Source organism: Siphateles boraxobius, unplaced genomic scaffold, assembly GCF_051911475.1.
Source record: "Siphateles boraxobius isolate OS27281-9 unplaced genomic scaffold, OSU_SipBor_1 61, whole genome shotgun sequence".
NCBI lineage: Eukaryota > Metazoa > Chordata > Actinopteri > Cypriniformes > Leuciscidae > Siphateles > Siphateles boraxobius.
This window is the reverse complement of record NW_027509188.1, coordinates 9,241,861-9,258,355: the sequence shown is the minus strand read 5'-3', so window position 1 is coordinate 9,258,355 and position 16,495 is coordinate 9,241,861. Positions and strand designations below refer to the sequence as shown.

General features: G+C 43.4%; 1 protein-coding gene and 1 long non-coding RNA gene across 2 annotated transcripts in view; both read right to left on the bottom strand.

Annotated features, from left to right (window-relative positions):
• LOC143718549 (uncharacterized) overlaps window positions 1-16,266 on the bottom strand; it is a 107,831-nt gene extending 91,565 nt beyond the window's left edge. Inside the window, exons 1-3 of the mRNA XM_077209567.1 lie at window positions 15,996-16,266; window positions 7,535-7,725; window positions 6,537-6,657 (exon numbers count right to left, since the gene is read on the bottom strand). Coding sequence (XP_077065682.1) covers window positions 6,537-6,657; window positions 7,535-7,724 — 311 coding nt within the window. The 5' untranslated portion in view covers window position 7,725; window positions 15,996-16,266. The remainder of the gene's footprint in view (window positions 1-6,536; window positions 6,658-7,534; window positions 7,726-15,995) is intronic.
• On the bottom strand, window positions 5,348-6,181 carry LOC143718386 (uncharacterized). Its single transcript, XR_013196346.1, has 3 exons — window positions 6,094-6,181; window positions 5,825-5,962; window positions 5,348-5,618 (listed from the first exon to the last, which is right to left on the bottom strand). It is a non-coding gene; the product is annotated as an uncharacterized LOC143718386 (long non-coding RNA).
• Window positions 16,267-16,495: the final 229 nt, after the last annotated feature.

Genomic DNA, 16,495 nt, shown 5'->3' with positions numbered 1-16,495 from the left:
AACAATCCCAAATAGCAACCATAGGTGATCATAAAAGGATTCTGGAGAATGAGTTGTGGTAGGTACACAAGACGTCAAAAGTAAATTTCCTCAGGATGAGACCAGACTTGTCAATAGTTCTTAAGAGATCATATAGATGTCCTTCTGACAGAAAAGTTATTTTCATTCCTTGGCTAATTGCATTACTGCCTCAAAAGGGAATCAAGGAAATAGGTCCTCTGGTAAGTAATCCAGGAGAATCATAACAACACAAAAAATCCTCTACAAGAAAAAGAAATACAACAAGTCACCTCCTTATCCATAAACAATATATTTACAAAAAACTGGTCAACTAAATCAAAGATATTCAAAAATCAAAACATGAAAGAACATCACTTACATTTGGGCAGCAAACAAACAGTTTCCTAAACTAGGATTTTCAAGAATAGCAGCCAACAGCATGTGGCAAATCACACTGGATATAATACTTCTTCTTCTTCTTCTTCGTCTTTCCAATTTTACAGCGATTGGCATCCAGATTTTTGGTGCATTACCGCCCCCCTCTGCTCTGTGGATCAGATAATAGATTACAATACATCTTTGTCTATTCTCTTTCCTACATTTACATAATATTCACTCCCTCAAATAAACACTCACACACAAAACAAACTTTATTTATTGATTAAATCCTATTGAAAACTCCCGCTTCCCTTAAAAAAGACATCAATATTATATTCTGTGTCCCATTTACTGCGCTTAATAAACCTTTTAATGTAATCTCCTGCACCCCAATCCGCCTCAACTTATTCTTCATTACCTGCCTCTGCATTTCATATCTCTTACATCTCATAATTATGTAATATAATACTTCTTCTACTACTTCCCTTTTTATACTAAACATTGAGTGCTCCTATTGACCCCCAGTGGCTAGGATGAACATAGGCCCCCAGAAAAGACAGTATGCCTTGTAACAGGCTGTAACCGTTACAATTAGAAATACGTTATAATGAGCAAGCAGCATTGATCAAGGCCGAAAATTTTACATAGATACAATTTGCAATAACACTTAATTGCATAAATTAAGATTGATATGTTAGACGCACATGTGTCAAACTCCAGTCCTGGAGGGCCACTGTCCTGCATAGTTTAGCTCCAACCAGCTCCAAAAACACCTGCCTGAAAGTTTCTAGTAAACCTGAAGACCTTGATTAGCTGGATCAGGTGTGTTTAATTCGGGTTAAAGCTAAACTCTGCAGTGTTGTGGCCTTCCAGAAACTGAGTTTGACACCCCTGTTAGAGTATCTCACCTTAACAGTCTTGAGTCTGCGTAAATGATCATCTCAACAAAATGGTGGTTTATACACTCCCTTTTTTTGAACTAATAGCAACCCTCGTTAATTACCATGCCAACTAATCGCCTGATCCATGAACAAGGAATGCCCATTAATCTGATTTGCCCCACCCACTTTTAAAATAATTTGTAAAATATTTTTTTCATTTTTGCCATCTGTGGAGGGATGGCTTACAGGTCCTCCTGCCCCCCTTTGGCCCGGAGGAGGTGGCGGGGCGCTTCGGGGTCCCGGGGGGGCTTCTTCACCCACCATGGCTGCCTCAAACAGGCAGCGTTGTTCTGCCACCTGCTTGGCGTCCAAATTCAGGGCATAGAAGCGGGTAAACGGTGCCACCTTGTGCTGGTCCCCGTGGCTGTGGGTGTTCTTGGCCTGTACAGAGAGAGGAAAGCATAGTTAGAAACAAACACACGCACGTCAGAAATTCACAAGGCAGAAACGCGAGGGAACACTCACGTGGGTGGTGATGGAGGTCTGGAGGTCAGTGAAGTTCCTTGGCATTCCTGGCATCTGGCGCATCCCAGCCCGTGCCTCCTGAAAGTACTGGTTCAGGTTCTTGCATGAGCTGGGCTTTGATGTAAAAAAAAAAAATAACAGTGGACATCTCCCTTCTCGGTGGAGCGGAGAGCGGACCGGAGTCTAATGGTGACCCGGCTTTAGAACAAGGTTTATTGGTGTAACAAGAATAGGAAGTGTAAAATAACTTGTGGGAAAGGAGTGGTAAGGGGGAAAGTGGGAAAAGCCAAAATAAATAAATAAAATACCTCTAACTATAGAGGTTAATGAAAATTAAAACAAACTGGCCTCCAATCTGGAACGTCTGTCAATAAAAACATCTCTCATAGTTCACCATGAAGCCTATAAACTCCACCTCACTGCCTACAAAGACACTGCGGCCAGATCTGCCTACCTCTCCACCATCCTCACCAACCCCTGTCAAAACCCCAGAACCCTCTCCACAATGAACAACCTCATCAAGCCTCGGACTAACACCTCCTCTACTCCGGATCTTTGCAACTCATTCCTCCACTATTTTTCCACCATGATTACTAGCTTTTCACACTGGTGACAACTGAGAGACTTATACTTATTTACCCATGCAGGTGGGTCGAGCTTGGCTTTCCCGGGAGGAGAGAGAGAGACGGAGATCCCGGGGTCTTTGCCTGTACTGTGGCGGAGCTGGACAGGGCCCGGCAGTAAACAGGAGGCTACTGTCGGGCGGGATCTCCGTGGATAAGACCTCATCCTCTACTCTCCTTTCTGTAAGACTTCTGTGGGCAGCCCGCTCCCACGTCTGCCAAGCATTACTGGATTTTGGAGTCTTGTCGTGTCTGCCTGTTCTTCTGTGTCTTGTCCTGTTTTTCAGAAGGAGGCAGTGAATTTATCTAACGTACCACCTGAGTACCTTGACCTGAAGGAGGTGTTCAGTAAGTCCCACGCTGCTTCTCTCCCTCCGCATCGTCCCTATGACTGTGCTATAGAGTTAATCCCAGGTAAGTCTCCGCCTAAGGGCAAACTTTACTCACTTTCCACTCCGGAAAGGGAGGCCATGGAGAAATATATTTCTGATTCTTTAGTTTCCGAATTCATCCGCCCTTCCTCTTCTCCAGCGGGGGCGGGGTTCTTTTTTGTGGGTAAGAAGGATGGTTCGCTGCGACCTTGTATTGATTACCGAGGGCTGAATAACATCACGATAAAGAATACTTACCCTTTGCCGTTGATGTCTTCAGCTTTCAAGAGATTGCAGGGAGCATCCATCTTCACAAAATTGGATTTACGTAACGCCTATCATTTGGTTCGCATCAGGAAGGGGGATGAATGGAAAACCGCGTTTAACACCCCCAGGGGCCATTTTGAATACTTGGTTATGCCGTTTGGGCTATCCAACTCCCCAGCGGTTTTCCAGGCACTCGTCAATGATGTGTTGAGAGCAGTGGTGGTAAGTAACGAAGTAAAAATACTTCGTTACTTTACTTAAGCATTTTTTTCTGGGATCTGTACTTTACTTGAGTATTTTTTATTTGGATCTACTTTCACTCTTACTCCACTACAATATTAAAGACAAAGTTTACTTTTTACTTCGATATATTTCCCCATGCCCGCTCCAAGTATTTATTAAACTGGACAAACCAATGAAAAACTTGGTTTTCTTTTGAAAAAAAAAACGCGCAAGCTCTTTGCCAGCATACGCTTTTAAAAAAAATACAACAACGCGCGAGCTCTTTGCTAGCATACGCTTTTTTGAAAAAAAGAACGCGCAAGCTCTTTGCCAGCATACGCTCGCTCAGATAGCAGTCAGTTCGGCATTGTGAAGTGGAAGATGACCGGCGCAGAAACCGGTGAAGATGCAGCTCTCGCTGCCAGCAATGATCCCGAGATTGTTCACCATGGCCATATCTCAAGGATATGTTTGAATTTACTGAAGTGAAGGGAGATTCATTTCGGCTGAAATGTCTTCTTTGCCTGCCACGGGTGAATGAGATTTCAGCGTTCAAAACTTCACCCTCAAATCTGAGAAAACATATTGATGTGAGTTGACGTTGATGTTGTTACTATTGTTACTATTTTTAACCAAGTGATTTCATATCGAAATGTGCCTTGTAAACTGCTAGCTAACGTTAGTTAAGTTAGCTAACACAAATTGATAGCTAACGGTGGCAGACTTGGGGTTGTGTGATTAAACCGTAAGCTGGATGCAGGAGAGAATCAGCTCAGCTGGTTCTCCCTGCATGCTGCCGATCGGTCACGGATGATCCAGTCGGGGGTAGACTTGGAAAAGCTGACTAGTCAGGTTTGCCACACTAATGTTAGCTCAGTGTTTCCCAAAAAATGTTCTTTCACGGCATACTTTTTACTATGAAAACATCTCACTGCACACCACAATGGTATTAAACAGGTCACAAAATAAAAGCAGATAATGATTTCCATTACACGAGAGTAGATGTTAAAACTTCATGCTGATTTGTACTCGGCTTTCGCCAAGATAAGCACCAACTAAGACGTAGCTTTACAGTAACCTATGCTTCTCCATCCATTTACGCTTCTTTCCATCTGGTGACGTGAATCTCCTTCTGTCTGGTGTTAATAGTGTATTTGCGCGTCAGCACACACAACGGCTGCAACCACAGTGCGGTCCCCCCATAACAACCCTCTGGATTGAGCGGAGTAGGGAACATCTCTAGGGTCTTCAAGTGGGCACCTTCCGTCCTCAGTGTTTCGTCGACTAGCCCACGACACCTCAAGAGGGCTCGACAGTGACTCTGGTGTCCCAGAGTCACCCCCCTCCGTCCCCCACTCAACTCAGCCCAGCTTACTGACCTCTACTTCCCTCTTGCTGCTGAGACCTAACCACAATCTCACAATCTCTCCGCAACCCAACCATACGCGCCAACCCGTTTGACTAAGGCTGTCGAGCCCCACTGGTGCGTTAATATGCAGTTTCAGTGGCAACGGTTCCGTATGGCATACCACCTACCGCAAAACACAATATCTGCCCAACCACCCGTCATTCACGCAATATACACAGGAACGTAATGACTGTAAATACTATACAACCTCTACAAATAAACCAACAGTGCTGCTGAGACCTAACCACAATCTCACAATCTCTCCGCAACCCAGCCATACGCGCCAACCCGTTTGACTAAGGCTGTCGAGCCCCACTGGTGCGTTAATATGCAGTTTCAGTGGCAACGGTTCCGTATGGCATACCACCTACCGCAAAACACAATATCTGCCCAACCACCCGTCATTCACGCAATATACAGAGGAACGTAATGACTGTAAATACCATACAACCTCTACAAATAAACCAACAGTGCTGCTCTTCCCAGAGTCGCTTACTCACTGATGATGTTTGTTTAAAGATAAAAAAAGCCACAACAATAGTTAATTAATTTTTCTGTTATATTAAACTTTATTTCGGTATACAAGTAAACTCTTGTTCTGTGGTGATATGTCGGGGGTGGGGTGGATACCTCCCTGAAATGACTTGTTGCAGGTTGGGATGTCTGAATCATGGACAATCAATAAACCTAATGGCACATTCATATTAAATAAGAAAACTCACCACTCTCTGTCGAGCTGGGCCATTTGATGGTTCTTTTAAAAAGATTTCAAATGCCTCCACTGCCTCCAATTGTTCCAGGGGAAACTGGATATGTTCAGGCATCTCGACATCTGGCCCCGGGGTGCTGTTCAGCCTGCTGGTGAGGTAGTTCACCTTTGCCACAAGCTGGTCCTGTTGTTGTTTGATTGTTTCCAGCAGGCTAAGGATGTGGACCTCAGCCGCTGTTGACAAACATGAAATATAGATAAAATGTAGTGTATTAAAATATATCATGTTTCAGTGTATATCCTCATTACTCATAATACGGACATTAGTTAATGACAAAAGTTATTGTCAAAGTTTGAAGAAAATATGTGGTGGCTGTGGGAGTTTTTACCAAAATCTGTGGCACAGAATGACCCTCCAGTATTTGTCAGTTATTGCTCACCAGAACAGGGAATGGTATCAGCCATTCTTCCCCCTCGCCATGTTGGTCTATATGTCAGGCTTGGACAGGCTTCCTCTGTTGGCCGCATGTTGAGGGTTGGTGCGGGGGGTGGAGGGAGTTGTGGAGGGACTGCCGTTCCTCATCCATAGTGAGGTGGGTGGTGTGTGAGAGGGGGACATTTTTTATTAAATGGTAGTGATCTGTTAACCATGACTGATAATACACATCGGGCCTTTCTATTCACTAATATTTCAGAAATCAGTCCCTACCTTGAGTAACTCTTCGCATGTTAAATGCGGGTGCAAGGAGTTGAGGTGTTTTGAGGTTTTGCTGTCTGGTCCCATAGTCAGGTGCAAAGGATGAGAAATTGGTATTAAATGGTTGTGATCTGTTAACCATGGTAGGCTACAAGGCTGCAAGCTACAGGGCCAAACAATGGCAAACAAAAAATCTCTGATCTCTAAGAGATTATTCCTTACTCTGCCAGTGCAATTGGCTTGAGGCTTCAGCTGATACACCAGGCATCCTCAGAGATGCAAAGTCACCATTTTCTTCCTCACTCTCATCAGAGTCCCCAAAACGGTGGCTGTAAAAAAAATTGCCAAATATACATAGTACAGGCATCTCTGGTCTATCTTTGAATGCTACGGGAAAGAACCTTCCTATTACTGTAGAAACTTAACAAAAACAAAACAGAACAGAACACACTTACACTGGCTTCCTGAATCTTTTTTCCGGCAGCTCCCCCTCCTGCTCTGCGTCAGACTGTAGCTCAGAGGTGTTGCAGCCGGTCTGATACTGATTAATTAGCCTAATGGCGTCTTTGTAGTTGTCTAAAATTGAATATGTTAAAATGAACATGAGTTTCAAATTAGCTGTAGAGCTGCACAGAGTATTATTATTATTATTATTATTGATCATCTTTATTTAATCAGGTTGGTCTCATTTGTGCCAGCAGCCATATCACCCTGTAGCCCAAGACTGGTTGCCCACTGAAGCTAAGCAGGGCTGAGCCTGGTCAGTGTCTGGATGGGAGACCTCCTGAGAAAATCAGGTTGCTGCTGGAAGAGGTGTTAGTGAGGCCAGAAGGGGGTGCTCACCCTGTGGTCTGTGTGGGTCCTTACACCCCAGTATAGTGAAGGGGACAGTATACTGTCAAAGAGCACCGTCCTTAGGATGAGACGTTAAACCGAGGTCCTGACTCCCTGTGGTCACAAGAAATTTTAGGATGTCTTTCGAAAGAGTAGGGGTGTAACCCCGGCATCCTGGCCAAATTTGCTCGAGTGGCCTCTGTCCATCATGACCTCCTAATCATCCCCATATATATGAATTGGCTTCATCACTGTCTCCTCTCCTCCAGTAAGCTGGTGTGTGGTGGGCGTTCTGGCGCAATATGGCTGCCGTCGCATCATCCAGGTGGATGCTGCTCATTGGTGGTGGTTGAGGAGATTCCCCCTTCTATGTAAAGCGCTTTGAGTGCCGAGAAAAGCGCTATATAAATGTAATGAATTATTATTATTGAGAACACAAAATACAAGAGAGACCTGGCCAAGAATAGCATCAGTAGATATAAATTGAATATTTTAAACAATGCAAGGCAAAGACAATTTCATGTGGATTTTCAGAACATAGAAATAATACGTTATTTCAAGTAGAAGGAGAAGCAACCATGAAATTATTTTTAAACAAGAATTTTATGATTTGGCATACCACAAGTTCTGACAACCTTTACATCGTATCTTGGCCAGTTTGGCTCATGCTTCTCCTCGTTTGCAGCTGCCCTTTTCACACGTTCGGTGCTCTTAAAACTGGGCCAGTACACCATCCCGTCATCATACCAGTCAACTGGCACAACAGCAATGTCCTTGCTCTCTTGGAACTCAATTAGATGAAAAGGCATCCTTAATGTAGAAAGAAAGAAAAGGGGTATTTATTAATTATCAAAAAAGGAATAACATGGACTAAAGCATGTACAAGTGTACAGTGTGTACAAATAAGCAAGTAAGATGGGCTGAAAGTTAACTTGGATGATGCCCCAAGGTGGGAAGAAATAAGGTAGGAAAAATGTACAGGTCACAATAGTTAGATAGAACTTTAGCACAACCGTAAAGTAGGGTACTATTGCAATTTTTTGGCAGAATATGTTGGGGTGTTGTTTCATAATCTTAAAAAAATCATTGCATATTAATGCTAATAATTTAGTGGACTATGTACAGTCCATGGTATTGAGAAAGGTGGGACATGTTTTAAATTGCATGTTTAATTTCAGCATAAAATATAATTTCCCCTGGCATTTTGTTTTGAGGGATAATATGTCATCTCATATTTTGAAAACGTGAAATTATGGGTGTAGTGTATGGGAATATACCAACTTGTGAAATACTTACAGCGAATTTTTATCCAGAGTAATGGAAGTCATAGTCAGAACAGAAGTCAGTAGTCAACTTTATTATTAAAGTTTTTAACTTGAACTGATTGTTTAAACTGATTGATTGATTGATTGATTGATTGATTGAACTGATTTTTTTTTTTTTTTTTTTCATTTAGTGTAGGAGGGGTATGGTCACGAAACCATCCCTATATGGCAAGGCTACACATTTCTTTCGCAGCGCTGTCCTCAACCGACTTCAGCTCGTCAGATGCATTATTTACAACAAATATGTTAATTCTGTCGGAGTTGAAGGGGTATGTATAGAATGGAGACTGCCGGAAAATTCGGTGTAAATAGCGTACACACCATTATCATTTTGGATAATGTTTTTTATAAGGCAGACTTTATCCCCCACCAGAAACATGTTGTCCCCTATTGTTAACTTGATGGTCCACCTTTCACCTCGCATTTCCCCATATTGCGCATTAACTCCCATGCCAACAACAATTGGGCCCACAAAATGCTCCCTTTTCAGTGTAATGTCTGATTCAGCAGCATCCAATTTGGTAGCTGTAACCTCCGAAAGACGCCGAATGAGTTGAGCTAAAGGGAACTCAGTTTTTCTAATGAGTTTTTTTTTATTTTCCCGAGGTGGTTCTCATATGGGAATGCTGAAAAAGAGTCCAGACAGCAAAGCCTCTTCACCTCGTCTGCCAGGTGGACCAAACAGTGGACATTGTACACAATCTGGTCTGTCCCATACAGCTCACCAAAATGGTTTACAAAAGATTTTAGCATTTGTCCAGCATAGTCAGCGAGGTTGAGATGTTCAGGGCTTACCAAAATGGATATAGCAGTTGACAGAAGCATGAAATTGTAGTACATGTTCCGGTCCAGGAATCCTGCAAGCACCACAGGGCCAGTGTACAGTAAGAACTGTCGGAATTCAGTCGCCTTCCAACGGTCCAACTCCCTAGCGACCATGGTCTCCTAGCAAACAAAATTGGCACGTAGGGCCTCATTGACTGGAGTTTGCCTGACATCCTGTCTACTATTAATGCCGGCAGTCTTACTGTTAACGGACCCCGGAGCCAGGTCTGGAGCAGTTTCCTTACAATGCCCAAACACACTAAATGCATATAATCCAAGGGAAACTGCGTTACCATGCCAACGTTCACGTTTTTCAATGGATGTGGCCCCTCGTGGTGGTGTAGTTCATCAACCATCAGGTTGAATGAGATGTCAGTTCTCTGGGGGTGCTATGATCCAGGGAACGTCATACGCCGGTTCTGGTATTGCCCTGGGTGTAGGCACTTATCACACCCATGGTAAGCATTATGGGCCTTTGTTTTTTTCACAAAGGCCCGTGCAGGGGCATCACAGATTACCGTGTGAAGCTTAATTTGAAGGTTCTTATCTCCAAAGCAAAACCCAGCCTCTAGCTCCTGTAGTTCATTGACAAAATCAGATAGGAACTCTGTGGCCGGACTAGATTTTTTTGGTCCACAGTAGGCCCCAATGATAACAGGTTCCTTCATGGGGATGGTAACTAGTAAGCCAAGGATGGGCCACAGCTGTACAGTGGAACTTTTAAATAAAGGTAGACCATCTATATTAATCTGCAGCCCCAATGTCATGCCCTCTGCCAGTGTTTTGGCATGTTTGCTTATAGTGGTCTTCAAGGAGGAAAGGATGCCAAAGTGATGGTAGTTTTCCCCAGCCTTCTCCTGAATAGCATAATGCGTTTTTGTCTTGAGAAAGGTTCTACCATCCTTTGGCAGATTGGGATGGGTTATATGGAGTATACTCAACAGTGCAGTTAGGGCAACGAGGGAAATGCCAAAATTCACTGCCCAGTTGGCAATGTTATCGGAAAGTGATGTTAGGTCATCATCATTTTCAGAAATCGAACCTGATGTCCCATCCCCATCACAATACACATCATAAAAATCTGCCTCCAATTCCATGTCCTCTTCAGTTAACACTTGCACCTCTGGTATTGCATGTGCAGCTGAAGAGGGTGGGGCAGTGTTCTTAGAAAGAACTCTGTCATCTGCCCCTATTCCTGTCATGTCCATATCAGTCATGTCAGTGATGTCTGTCCTAATTTGATTAAGCCTTTTTTGAACGTCTACACGTGTCCTTCGCCTCACTGTTGATAAGGAGACAGGCACAGTCTTTCTATTCATTTTTGTTCTAAAAGAGAAATTTCAAGAAAGACAGGTTGCAATCAGGTGTGTAAAATTGTTCATTGTTTCTAATGTTGTATTTAAATAAATACATTGTTGAATTGCGGTGTTTTCTGTTTCATTGTTTCTGTTTCATTGCTACAAACTAGACAAGAACAGAGAAATAGAGCAACATTAATATTTGGGATGCACTTCTTGATTCGGCCCCATGAATGGGGTGGCGGCGCGCACAGTCGCAGCGGCCGGGAGCTCCTACAACGGGCATGGTTTTTTTTGCATTTTTTGGGTGGTATTGTGTATTACGTTGCACATTTTAAGTACAGCGGCACTTCAGTACAGCCGCACTGAACTCTTGAACCTGAATACTGGAGTACACCATCTGTTAGCCGAGCACTTCATTCCTCTTGAGATCACCAGACCATCTACCGGGCTCCCCGAAGGAGCAGGCCGACGTAGGAGGCATTGTGAGCGGCGGCAGAAGAGGGGTAAGCGGGCTGGCGTTTGGACCAGGCTGAAGGCTAATCCGTTCAAACCACCGCTTCCAACAATCTTTCTCTCAAACGCCCGGTCGATCCGTAGCGGGACGCACCACCTACCGAGCCGACAGGACCGCGGGCTCTGGTAAGAAGATCGGGGGGGGGGGGGACTTTGTATCTATATCAACAATTGTTGGTGCACAAACGTCACTGTTATGAACAGACTGTGCAGTTCAGAGGTGGAACTTATGCTGCTGAAGTGCAGGCCGTTTTATCTCCCGAGGGAATTCACTGCTTTTTATATCTGTGCTGTTTATATTCCAACGGACGCTAATGCTAAGCTAGCGCTTGCACAGGTTTACAACAGCATAAAAAACAGCTTGGTAGCACACCCGGACAGTGTTTTTGTCGCCGCTGGGGATTTTAATCATACTGACCTAAAAACTGTTTTTCACAAATTCCATCGCAATGTGAAATGTGCTACTAGGGGAGATAAAACGCTGGACCAGGTGTACACTAATGTAGCAGAAGCATACAGGGCCCAGGCCTATCCCCACCTGGGTCTGTCAGACCATCTCTCCCTGCTGTTACACTCACGGTACACACCCAAGATCAAGAGCGCTGGGATTATAACCAAGACCGTGAGAAGGTTCCCAGATGATGCCATCCCTATGTTACGGGATTGTTTCCACCACACAGATTGGGATGTTTTCAAGGGGCAGGGCACGGTTACCCGTGAGTCATTGGATGAATATACCACCACTGTCCTGTGTTACATTAACTTCTGTTTGGATAATGTTACGTCTTGGAGACATTTCCGTGTGTATCTGAACAGAAAACCTTGGATTACACACGAAGTTGAACAACTGATCCGAACTAGGAATAGAGCCCTGGGTTCAAAAGACCATGAGGTATACAGCAGAGCCAGGGCTGCATTAAGGAAAGGAATCAACACTGCCAAACAACAACATCGGAGGCGTATTGAAGCCTGTTTTAATAACTCAGCAAACCCCAGGCAGGTATGGGAAGGCATCAGGGCCATCACGGATTATAAGAGCAAATCAACATCTCCCTCAGCTGATTCCATCTTAGCAGAGGATTTTAACTTCTTTTATGCTCGTAATGACAGGGACAACACTGATCCTGTGTCGCCCCCCTTCCCGTCTACTGATTATGCCCCAGTTCTGAGGAGTCATGAGGTAAGACGGGTCCTCTACGGCATTAACACCAGGAAGGCAGCCGGACCGGACGGTGTGTGGGCCGAGTGCTGAGAGACTGTGCTGCGGAGCTAACTGACGTTTTTACCGTCATTTATAATACATCACTGTCCACTTCATGGGTTCCTGCGTGCTTTAAGGCAGCTACAATAGTCCCAGTCCCTAAGCAGTCAAATGCCACTCATCTAAATGATTATAGACCGGTGGCACTCACCTCCATTCCTGCCAAGTGTCTTGAGAGGCTGGTCTCCACTTATATCAAAAGCGCAATACCATCATCACTTGATCCACACCAATTTGCATATAGACGGAATCGGTCGACTGAGGATGCCATCGCCATCGTGCTCCACACGTTATTGGAACATCTCGAGCACAAGAACACCTACGCGAGACTCCTCTTTGTCGACTTTAGCTCGGTCTTTAATACAATCCGGCCGTTCAAACTCCGAGCAAAACTGCAACACCTTGGCTTCAACAACTCGCTGTGCAATTGGATTGTGGACTTTCTGACAAATCGAACACAGAGTGTTAGAGTAGGCAAGCACATGTCCTCCACCCTATCAATCAACACCGGGGCCCCCCAAGGGTGTGTGCTTAGCCCCTTGCTCTACACTATTTACACATGACTGCTCTGCTTCTCTCTGCTCCAATCTCATTGTTAAATTTGCCGACGACACAACAGTGCTCGGACTAATTAACAACAACAATGAGGCGGATTACCGAACCGAAGTGCAACATCTAGCGTCATGGTGTGTCAAAAATAACCTGTCTTTGAACATCAAAAAGACTAAGGAGATTATTGTGGACTTCCGCAAAAGCAGACCCAATCACTCTCCTCTCTGTATTGGAAATGAAGTGGTAGAGAGGGTGCCATATTTTAAATTTTTGGGAGTATCTGTGACTGATGACCTGTCCTGGGGAATCAACATCACCTCTGTGATAGGGAAGGCCCAGCAACGCCTCTACTATCTGAGGCAACTGAGGAGCGCCAGGATTCCTAAACAGCTGATGGTCAACTTTTACAACTGTGCCATCAGCAGTGTTTTGACGTATGGCTTCTTAGTGTGGTATTCCAGCTGCACTAAAGCCCATCAGCAAGCACTCCAACGAGTGGTAAATACAGCGGGTAAAATCATTGGGACCACTCTTCCAGAGATCAGCAACATCTATTATACCCGCTGTCTGAAGAGAGTGCATAGCATCTTACTGGACCGGCATCACCCGGCCCATCATTTGTTCCACCTCCTGCCTTCAGGGAGAAGGTACAGGTCTATTGGTGCCAGTAAAACCAGGCTGCCTAACAGCCTGTACCCTTACGCAGTGAGGCTGCTTAATTCTGCTTAATGATGCCCTTCCTTACCCTCCCCCCCAAGGACAGTAAACTATATCTCATTGTGGAACAGCTGTGAACAGGACGTTGCATTGTTGCATTAACCACATCCATCCTGCTTAATGATGCTTAATGATGCCCCCCCCCCCCCTCCCTCCCTCATACCTCTCTGTGAAATAACTGTGAACTGGACTTTGCATTGTTGCATTAATCACATCCATATCCAACTCTGATTATCATACTCATCATACTTTTTGTCCTGGCATAATATTATGTCATGAGAGGGGGTTCTGCGAAAAATCAGCAGCTGAGCGGACCATACCTGCCGATAAAACTGGACATCAGCTACTGTTAATAACCAGAAGTCGGAGGTGGATACCGCGTTTAGCCAGGCAAATAAGTTATTATATCAATTTATATAATTTTCTTTTACTTATTTAAATAAACTAGGCCTACTTCTATTAGTAATTATTTTATTAAAAAAGGTTTATCAAATATAAATCAAGTAACGAAGATCATAGACATGATACAAAAAACAAACATTAAGCTACTATTGAAATTATAAATTTGTACCTGTATAAATATAATTTATGAATGAGTGTAAATGTTTGTTAAATAATTATATATATATATATATATATATATATATATATATATATATATATATATATATATATATATATTAATATACAATATGATTATATAATATTTAATAAATATATAATATGATTACGTCATACTAGGCATTTCTTTCTGTGTGTATATACACACACAGAAAGAAATGCCTAGTTTGACGTAATCATATTGTTTATTTATTAAATTACGATACTGTTGGCTGCCACGAAATAGTCCCTCCTAATTTGACAGGGGTTCCGGCTGGGCAGCTAACAGTTACTTCCTGCTGCCGATTTCTTTCGCTGAACCCCTGCTGTGAGAAACCATAGACATCATAGAGACTAGATGCCCTATTGGCCGCTATGGCGCAAGAAATGCGGCCGCCATCTTAAACCGCTCATACTCCTATTTGCGTTGCATAGCAGTAGTAGATGCCAGAGCACTGTGCAGCATATTCCTGCTCAAATCGGCGGACCATCACTCGGGGATTACTTTCAACAAGTAAGATTTAACATTTAACATTACCGTACTATTGTTTGTATTTTGTGAGCAAAATATTTAATGTGTCCTGTATCGTAGCTACGTGTATGACCTTTGCAGCAAAAAAAACCCCTGTGAAAATCAGTTCGATATGATTAATTAAATGCGCTGACAGCTCATTGCACCTGCCAAACAGATTACTGAGCGGAGCGGGTGACCGGTTTAAGAGGACGGCTCGTCCGCGCCAATAGGCAGTAGCGGTCGATAGGGTGTCTATCTATATGATGTCTATGTGAGAAACTAATATTATTTTGACCTTTTATTTTGGCGGTCTCTGACGTGCCAGGGTGGAAAGTGCCCTGATTGGTTCAAGCGTCTGAGCCGCCTCGCCATAGGTTCGTGCAGCATTTGCTGCAGCACAGCCAATGACCGCTCTAGACGCTCATCTGTGTCTGCTGTGCAACTTACTGCGTCACAAAAAAATTGGCTTCAATATTCTTGAGAAAAGGAGTTTTCCCGTAATACGAGACCTCTCGGAACATAAATTTAATTGAGAAAGGTCATAACACTTGTATATTGTTACTGTTAGTTTAACTGATTTTATTGTTCTCATTTGTAAGTCGCTTTGAATAAAAGCGTCTGCTATATGAATACATGTAATTAATATAAAAGTCATTAAGTGTCCCACCGCTGCTCCTTCAGCTGTTTATGAAAAGTCATAAAGTCGTAATTACACGACTCTGCAGAGCTGTCTGCTCTACCGTTACTGAACTCAAGCGAAATGTCATCCGCTCCCTAGAGCAACTAGCAGTAGAACAGTGACAAGACGTCGTCACTCGCGAAGTCATGGCAACCAAATAACAACAGTATATTATGTATAATATATATATATATATATATATATATATATATATATATATATATATATATATATATTATATTTGCCTATAGGGAAAAGTGACAAACAGCGACGAAAGCCGTGACATGAAATCCGCACTCACGGGACCCGTGAAATATGACAGCTAACGTACAGCTTATTGGAAAATACATAGCATTGTGGACACTGAATTTGATTAATTTAACTTTACGTTACTGTTCAGACCCCAGACGACACAAGAAATGTTTATGTTCACAAGGTGGTTCATGTAACTTAGACGGTATAACGTTAACTAACATTAGGAGAAGCCCGCACTTTTGAGTTTGACGTTCAAATAGGCGGCATTAGTTGTCTGAACCGACTCAAACAGTGATTGAAATGCCGAAACTTAATTTTCATTATAAGAGAATGGCAGACACACACACATGAGACCAAATTTGGCAAAATGCAAACTTAATAATGCACAGCTAGCTAGAAACTAGCGCTAAACCATTAAGTGAACATTCTAAAGTTGTCCTAATATCAAACAACGTCATTACAATCATTAGTATAGAATGATTTAAAAACCAATGTTTACTGTGAATGTCGCAATATATTAATAAATCAATATACTTACTCAAAAGAGGGTTCAACACAACCGTGTCACAGCAAAAATATTCTCGACTGATATCGGCTCTTGGTGACGTGCTGTAGTCCAACCGTTGCAGTAAAGGCGCGTCCGCGTCCGAGCATCCGGCATGGGTCCGCTCAGGACCCGCTGTTTGACAGTAGAATTTATGGAGCCTCCCGGAGGCGGAGCTGATCCTCTGGGCGGCGCCAAAACGAATTTGACAGTCACGCGGGTTTGGCGACTTGAACACGGATCCGCATAGAAGTCTCCTGCTGTGTGGGTACACACACATCAAATACACCTGAATAATTATCGGCCTGTTCACATCGGCCCTATTTTGACATTGGAACGATACCGATGTGTAAAAAATTGACCATATCGGCCGATATTGTATCGGCGGCCGATATATCGTGCATCACTACCCAGACAGCAAGCCAACATTGAATAAACATTGTTTTTCCATCTGAATCATCATTATGGTTGATATGGAAATTTCAATGCAAAAT